Source organism: Montipora capricornis, chromosome 4 (genome assembly GCF_036669925.1).
Source record: "Montipora capricornis isolate CH-2021 chromosome 4, ASM3666992v2, whole genome shotgun sequence".
NCBI lineage: Eukaryota > Metazoa > Cnidaria > Anthozoa > Scleractinia > Acroporidae > Montipora > Montipora capricornis.
The window spans coordinates 38,802,443-38,810,462 of record NC_090886.1 but is presented as its reverse complement, the minus strand read 5'-3'; the positions used below and the strand labels follow the sequence as shown (position 1 = coordinate 38,810,462).

Sequence of the window (8,020 nt, the reverse complement as noted above, 5' to 3'; positions counted from 1 at the left end):
TCTGTCCTTCAAACCTTTTTAGAGACATTACGCCAAGCCGGCCACTTCTGCTGGAAATAACACACTCACAGAGGACAGCCACAACACCGGGAACTTCATCCCCTACTGTTCTCGAATAGTGTGTGGGATCTTTACTTTAACGTTCCAAAGATAATTCATAAACATGCAAGATATTTGTGAGACGGGGCCTACGGTTTACAGTCCTTATCCGAGAAGACTTGAAATTCTAACCATTTGCGGGTGTAATTACAAACGCATCACTTTCTCCTCAGTTACTTTAAGACCCTGAGTGTTGGTCCCGTCGGAGTCCAACTCACGACCTCCCGCATGGCAACCCGGTGTTCAACCAACTGAGCCACCGGTCCGCGGAAAACGGAAGCTACGAAAGCTCTTAGGGACATCTCGGTTTGCTTTTCGAAATTAACATAATTTCCGGCAGAAATAATGAAATTGCAGTTTTTACGGGGAATATGCGCTAACTCCCAGAAACAATGAAGACTCTCTGAGCTTCACATTTTACAATCACGTTTTGATGTTTACTTCGAGTAAACCTTCTCCGCAATGCAATCAAAACGAAACAAAACAGAGTCACAGTTCGACGCTGGTCGTCATGCAGTCACGAAACGTTCTTCGCAAAATTCTGTGCTTTTTATCATAAAATTTGATTCTGATCTTGCTAAACAATTGTAAACCCGATCCCTTGACGTCCGAATAAAAATGGATAGCAAGTTCCTGCGTGAGTTTGACTTCACTACAAACCATTTGAAGTAAACATTGACAGCAACACGAACAAACAAGCAAATGAGAACATTATACAAAAATTTGGTTTTATCAACGGAGTTGATAATGTAAATTGGCCACCGTACAGAGATTCTAAAAGCTGACGTTTCGAGCGTTAGCCCTTCGTCAGAGCGAATCTGACGAGCGAATCTCTGTACGGTGGCCAATCTCTGTACGGTGGCCAATTTACATTATCAACTCCGTTGATAAAACCAAATTTTTGTATATTACTTCCCCACCGATGCAGCACCACAGTTTCTTTAGAAACTACCCCTTCATTCAAATGAGAACATTGCGTAACTGCGTGACGACCATCTTGGAACTGTGACTCTTAAGAGACCACAGACGGATTTTTCGCGCGTTTATAAGGAAGTGAAATATTACTTCCGGTGACTGACGTCATCATATCGTGAGCTGACCAGAAAACCCACTCACAAAATTGCCACACGAACTGTTGTTTGCATCGAAGGTTTTTCCTCGCCCTTCCTCGCACTCGTTCGCAGATCAACTGCGCATGCGTAAACGAACTAACTTCCGGTTTGAGAAAAAGGTAAATTTCGGGCGGTCTTTAAATTGAATTATGTTTTTTATATGGCACGTTTCACACCCAAATACAAAATATAGCTAAGCATTGATATTTTCAAATCATATCTCTTTAGAAAGAACATTTTTCAAAATAAAAGAAAACCACGCTTTGCTGGATGCAAAAGCGAATACAAATTATCAAACCACTCATTAAATACCCAAATTGTGTGGCACGTCGACAAATTTAAAGTTTTCTTTTATTAGTCACGTGACCATTAGCGTAGCATGATGCTTATATGCCGCACACAAACTCCAGCTTCAGGCAGAAATTCTCTTAATGTCCAAAAACAAACTGCGATACTCCGATATTCTCAAACCCAAGTTGGATTATAAGTAAAGGAAAGAAACGGAACATTCGCATATAACTGTACAGGAGACTTGAACAACAAACAGCGGAACAAAAAATTTGGGAGAAAAAGACACCGCGGCCCCACCTTGGTCCCGCGTTTTGGCTACTACCCTTGTCCAGCGCATCTTCTGCCGATGCCAGAACTAGCTGGAGCTTCCCAATGAATACATCTGGCAGCCGCCATTCGTCAGTGAACCCTCATCATTCAGCTTCTTCAATCTGGTCACCGATGATACTTCTCAAAGGTGTGATTACTAATGCAGAACACATTTCGCCGGTTGTAAAAAGCTGAAATATGAAGCTTTTGCCAAATACCTTGGGAAGGACCGCCAAAATATCACCTCCATTTATAAGTGGTTTTACGTTCTCTTATTTAAGAACACCAGAAAACCCAAGCTACCGCAAGGAAGTTTCCAAATTGTCTGAAAACAGTTTGTCGGCTCTTTCTGCTCCGTTTTGTCTTTACACTTTTATGAAAGGGAGCAAAAACATTTGACTGTTTTTTGTGACACTTTATCAGCCAATAAGGATCGATATTTTCTCCGTCCGTGGGCCAACGGAGGATTTGAAAATGTCGAGGGGTTGATTGCAGGCGGTTTCTCACTCCTTCTCTCTTCCACTCCCCCCTCACGTTCTCGTTTTACTTCGGTCCTGGTTTTCGCGCGGCCATATTCAAAACCATCACTTCAAAGTTAACCCTCCTGCTACGCAGGCTACCATTCACGGTGTGCAATATTTGACTATTAAGATGGTGCTGACCACAATCATTTCATTGCTGGCCTTGCCACGAAATTTGAGTCTCCCACTGGTTTAGATGCAAGTCCAATATTTACTCGAGCGAGCAATCCAAATATGAGCAGAATAACTAAGAGGTTCCGAGTACATAAATTACTACGTCTGACCTTCATGACACTTGTTTTGTGGCGTTCCGGCCGCTCCCCAGATAGGAATGGGTTCTACTAGCGACGCAAGCAAAAGCTCTAACAGCACACTTGATGATAATTGGTGTCTTTCGCCGTAATAACAAGTAGCAATTATCAAGACTCGACTAAGTTTGCATGAGTATGTTGGTTGCGCTTATGCTTGCGTCGCTTGTAAAAACCAAACCCTAACTTTTGAACGACAATGTCTCAAAACAAGATAATTGGTTAAATGTTGAAAATAATTATGTGGCACTTGAGGAACGCTTTTAAGGACATTTTTGCTGTACTCTTATAAAAAGGGCTGGTTGAGTTTCCAAATCCTAAGGCTTTTGAGGACAACGAGAGCATGCAAGAATGAATCGTTTTACAGCTTTCACACACCATCGCCCCATCAATGCAGTCTCACCTATCCAGTTATTGGACATTTTACCCATAGTGGAAGCGGAATCGGGACTAAAGAGAATTAGGACTAAAAAAAGGCGCAAAGTGATATTGCTTGAGATCCGAGGTCACTTTTAAGATCTCACCTGCTGTCCATAAATCAGAACAGTAGCCTCAGCTTGTGGGGGACACAGACAATTTTTCTTTGTTTTATTTATCTGAGAAGGAATCAAGGGCCGCCAAACTCTGCAAACATTTGCTTCGAAAGCCATAGAATTCGGCTTTATTCGAAACCCCCGTTACCGAACCGTTGGAAGACTAAGCCTAAGACTCACGATTGGTCACCACTGTGCCTATTGACCAATCGCGGGTGGCTAAGCGTTCTTCCAACGGTTCGGTAACGCGGGTTTCGGTATCGCCCGTGAACTACGTGGAATTTTTATGGCCCTTTTCCTTCGATGATTCCGTTCGGCGGCTTTGTCTCAGTGCCCAACCTTTTGGAAAGAATAAAAAAGACGAGAAAACAAAAACCACCTAAATCGCTTTTAATCGACCCAGAAACTGCACCAGAGACAAAGAAACACAAGACTGAGGCAAGGTAAGCTATTTCTTATTTTAAATAAAGAACAGCACAGACACACATACACCGAGCTTGGGCTGCCTGTGGTTTCATGCATTTTTTCTCTTCGTTTGTTCTTGTACTCCAAAGAATGCACGAAGAAAGCCTTGGCGGAAATATAAAAAAAAAGCTGAAGACGAATTATTAACTAGGGTAAGATTTCGAGTTTGGGGTTGAAAAACTTGATACGTAATACAGGTACAAGTAAAGGCTAATGAGCGATCTTTAAAAAAGAACAAATGTGTCAAACCGTGTGAAAGTGTCTTCCCTGTACAGTCCGCATGGTGTTTTTTTTTTTCATTTTTAAGTTTTGCGTTTCAGATAGAACATCATTTCAAGCAATGGACGGGAAACTGGTTTTTATTAAGAAAAGATCACCCAAAACATCTTTATCAAGTCAACTGTATATTAATTTGATCCAAAATCCACAGTTAATTGGACTAGCAAAGTGGCTGAACTCTGAATGAACTAGATTTAATTGTAGACAACAACAAGGAAAAATACAACACAACTAATGTGACGGTCCATCATCGCCATTACAATTATCATGATTTTGAGCTCCCTGTGATCAAAGACACCCGCTCGTCGAAAAAGGGTGTTTTATAGGAAAAAAATCATTGAAAGATTATTTTATCCAGAAATAAATGTACACTGCTCATCGTTTGACCGAGTGCAACGCAAAATACACTTTGTTTAGATGAACAAAATTGTTCAATTTTCAATGTGGCCTAAAAAATCTGATCGTTTTCGACAAGGAAGCAACATCCAACGAAATCTAACGATGTACGTCTAGAAGATTATTTTGTATAAAGTTACAAATAAGGAAGGATTATCGTCATTGAGTTATAATAATAATAATAATAATAATCATAATAATAATAATAATCTTTAATACTTATAGAGCGCATAACTCTATATGACTATAATCTTATGCGCTAAATTTACAACGATAGAAAATATAAAAAATAAAATACAACAATGATCTTAAGAATATGATTACAAGAATAAATACAAATGTAAGAATATATACAAATAATTATGCTAACTAGTATAATAAAAGAAATTAAAATTAAAATGAAAGTAAAAGTCAATTATGAGCTGTTTTGAACAGAGATTTAAATTTCTTAAAATCTTGTTCCTTACGAATACTCTTTGGTAAAGTGTTCCATACTGTCGGGGCTGCTACACAGAATGCCCGATCTCCTGTTTTCCTTGTCTTAATTGTTGGGAAAGTTAGAAACAGTCCATTGTTGGAGGGAAGGTTATATTGAGTGTTAGATCTAATGTTTATAAGTTCTTTTAAATACTCTGGTGATGATTGTCCATAAATTAATTTGAAAGTAAGTATGGCTATCTTGAATAGTACTCTATATTTGACGAGAAGCCACTGAAATGTTTTAAGTACTGGAGTTATATGATAGGTACGTCCTAGGTCCGGTCCGTGGTGTATATGTTATCAACCTCACTGCCGAGTTCTGAACGCGCTGTAATTTGTTTACATGTACCTCAGGCAGCCCATACAGAATACTATTGCAATAGTTGATTCTTCCAATCACAAAAGCATGGACAAGTTTTTCAGTTACGTCTTTAGTTAAATATTTCCGAATATGTCTTATATTATGAATGTGGAGGTATGCAGTTCTGCAAGTTTTGTTTATATTTTCCTGCAGTGTAAGATGGTTATCTAACCATTATAAAACAAAATTAGGCAAAAAACCCTCTAGTTCAGGTTGACGGCTCCTCAAACGTGATATGATTTTGGTAATGTGCAAGAAGAAGCTCCTTGCTGCTCAACTCCTCCTGGCAAAGCCAGCAGCTGTGTTTTACACTCTGGTTTGAACTATGTTCTTTCACAGTGCAGGGGAGATGAACATCTACTTCGTGTTCCTTTGCAGTTGCAGAACGTTTTCCTGCTTTTTGATGTTTTTTGACACTTGTGTTGCGAAAAGACTTTCGTATTGGCTTTCGTTTATTACGCTTTTCTCCAGTATGGACTCTTTCATGTTTCTTTAAATTTCCTGCTTCCCTAAAACACTTGCCACATTGCTTGCATTGATAAGGCTTTTTTCCAGCATGCCATCTTTCGTGTGTCCTCAAATTTCCTGAACGGCTAAAGCACTTGCCACATTGTTTACATTGATAGGGCTTCTCTCCAATATGGATTCTTTCATGTGTCCTTAAATGTTGAGTTTGGCTAAAACACTTGCCACATTGTTTGCATTTATAGGGCTTCTCTCCTGTGTGGACTCTTTCATGTGTCCTTAAATATCCTGCTCCGCTAAAACACTTGCCACATTGTTTGCATTTATAAAGCTGCTCTCCAGTATGGAATCTTTCATGCCTCCTTAAACTTCCTGCTTCGCTAAAACACTTGCCACATTGTTTGCATTTATAAGGCTTCTCTCCAGTATGGACTTTTTCGTGTCTCCTTAAACTTCCTGCTTCACTAAAACTCTTGCCACATTGTTTGCATTCATAAGGCTTCTCTCTAGAATGAACTCTTTGGTGTTTCTTCAAATTTCCTGCTTGGCTAAAACACTTGCCACATTGTTTGCATTTATAGGGCTTCTCTCCTGTGTGGACTCTTTCATGTGTCCTTAAATATCCTGCTCCGCTAAAACACTTGCCACATTGTTTGCATTTATAAGGTTTCTCCCCTGTATGGACTCTTTCATGTGTCCTTAAATGTTGAGTTTGGCTATAACACTTGCCACATTGTTCGCATTTATAAGGCTTCTCTCCAGTATGGACTCTTTCATGTGTCCTTAAATGTTGAGTTTGGCTATAACACTTGCCACATTGTTCGCATTTATAAGGCTTCTCTCCAGTATGGACTCTTTTATGCCTCCTTAAACTTCCTGCTTCGCTAAAACTCTTGCCACATTGTTTGCATTTATAAGGCTTCTCTCCTGTATGGACTCTTTTATGCCTTAAACTTCCTGCTTCACTAAAACTCTTGCCACATTGTTTGCATTTATACGGCTTCTCCCCTGTATGAACTCTTCTTTCGTGTGTCCTCAAATTTCCTGCTTGGCTAAAACACTTGCCACATTGTTTGCATTTATAGGGCTTCTCTCCTGTGTGGACTCTTTCATGTGTCCTTAAATATCCTGCTCCGCTAAAACACTTGCCACATTGTTTGCATTTATAAGGTTTCTCCCCTGTATGGACTCTTTCATGTGTCCTTAAATGTTGAGTTTGGCTATAACACTTGCCACATTGTTCGCATTTATAAGGTTTCTCCCCTGTATGGACTCTTTCATGTGTCCTTAAATGTTGAGTTTGGCTATAACACTTGCCACATTGTTCGCATTTATAAGGCTTCTCTCCAGTATGGACTCTTTTATGCCTCCTTAAACTTCCTGCTTCGCTAAAACTCTTGCCACATTGTTTGCATTTATAAGGCTTCTCCCCTGTATGGACTCTTTCATGTGTCCTTAAATGTTGAGTTTGACTAAAACACTTGCCGCATTGTTTGCATTTATAAGGCTTCTCTCCTGTATGGACTCTTTCATGTGTCCTTAAATATCCTGCTTGGCTAAAACACTTGCCACATTGTTTGCACTTATAAGCTTTCTCCCCGGTATGGACTCTTTCATGTGTCCTTAAATGTTGAGTTTGACTAAAACACTTGCCGCATTGTTTGCATTTATAAGGCTTCTCTCCTGTGTGGACTCTTTCGTGTATCCTTAAATATCCTGCTAGGCTAAAACACTTGCCACATTGTTTGCATTTATAAGGCTTCTCCCCTGTATGGACTCTTTCATGTGTCCTTAAATGTCCTGCTTGGCCAAAACACTTGCCACATTGTTTGCATTTATAATCCTTCTCCCCTGTATGGACTCTTTCATGTGTCCTTCCATCACCTGCTTGGCTAAAACACTTGCCAAACTGTTTGCATTGATAGGGTTTTTCGGCGGTATGTATTCGGCCGCGTCTTTTTAAATTCCCTTTTTCACTAAAACGCTCGCTAGACTTCTCGCATTTATGAAGCTTTTCTCCAGGACGGACTTCTTTGTGTCCGGTAACACTTTGTTCTTTGTTGAGACACCTTCTCTGTTTAGACCAAGAACCATTATTGACCGAATGACAATTGCTTAGCTTAACTGATCTGGACATGTTTTACGAATTATGGTCTCACTTAGCACTAAAATACAGAAGAAAAAAAGTTATTTTCATCAACAACATCCACCCGACAGCTAAGTCAAGTGAAGGGGAAGTCATTGGTCATCTGTTAAGTCAGAAAACAAAAAGGACGTTAATAAAAATAAAATCAAATAATTCTTAATACAAAACAGTTATAAGGAAGTAAATACAATAACATTATTATATTATTGTTAATATTATTATTAGTGAGGTGTGCGACAACTAACAAGTTCTAGC

General features: G+C 39.5%; 1 protein-coding gene across 1 annotated transcript in view; it reads right to left on the bottom strand.

Moving 5' to 3' along the window:
* LOC138046661 (zinc finger protein 208-like) overlaps positions 1-7,756 on the bottom strand; it is a 74,540-nt gene extending 66,784 nt beyond the window's left edge. Inside the window, exon 1 of the mRNA XM_068893263.1 lies at positions 5,616-7,756. Coding sequence (XP_068749364.1) covers positions 5,616-7,756 — 2,141 coding nt within the window. The remainder of the gene's footprint in view (positions 1-5,615) is intronic.
* Positions 7,757-8,020: the final 264 nt, after the last annotated feature.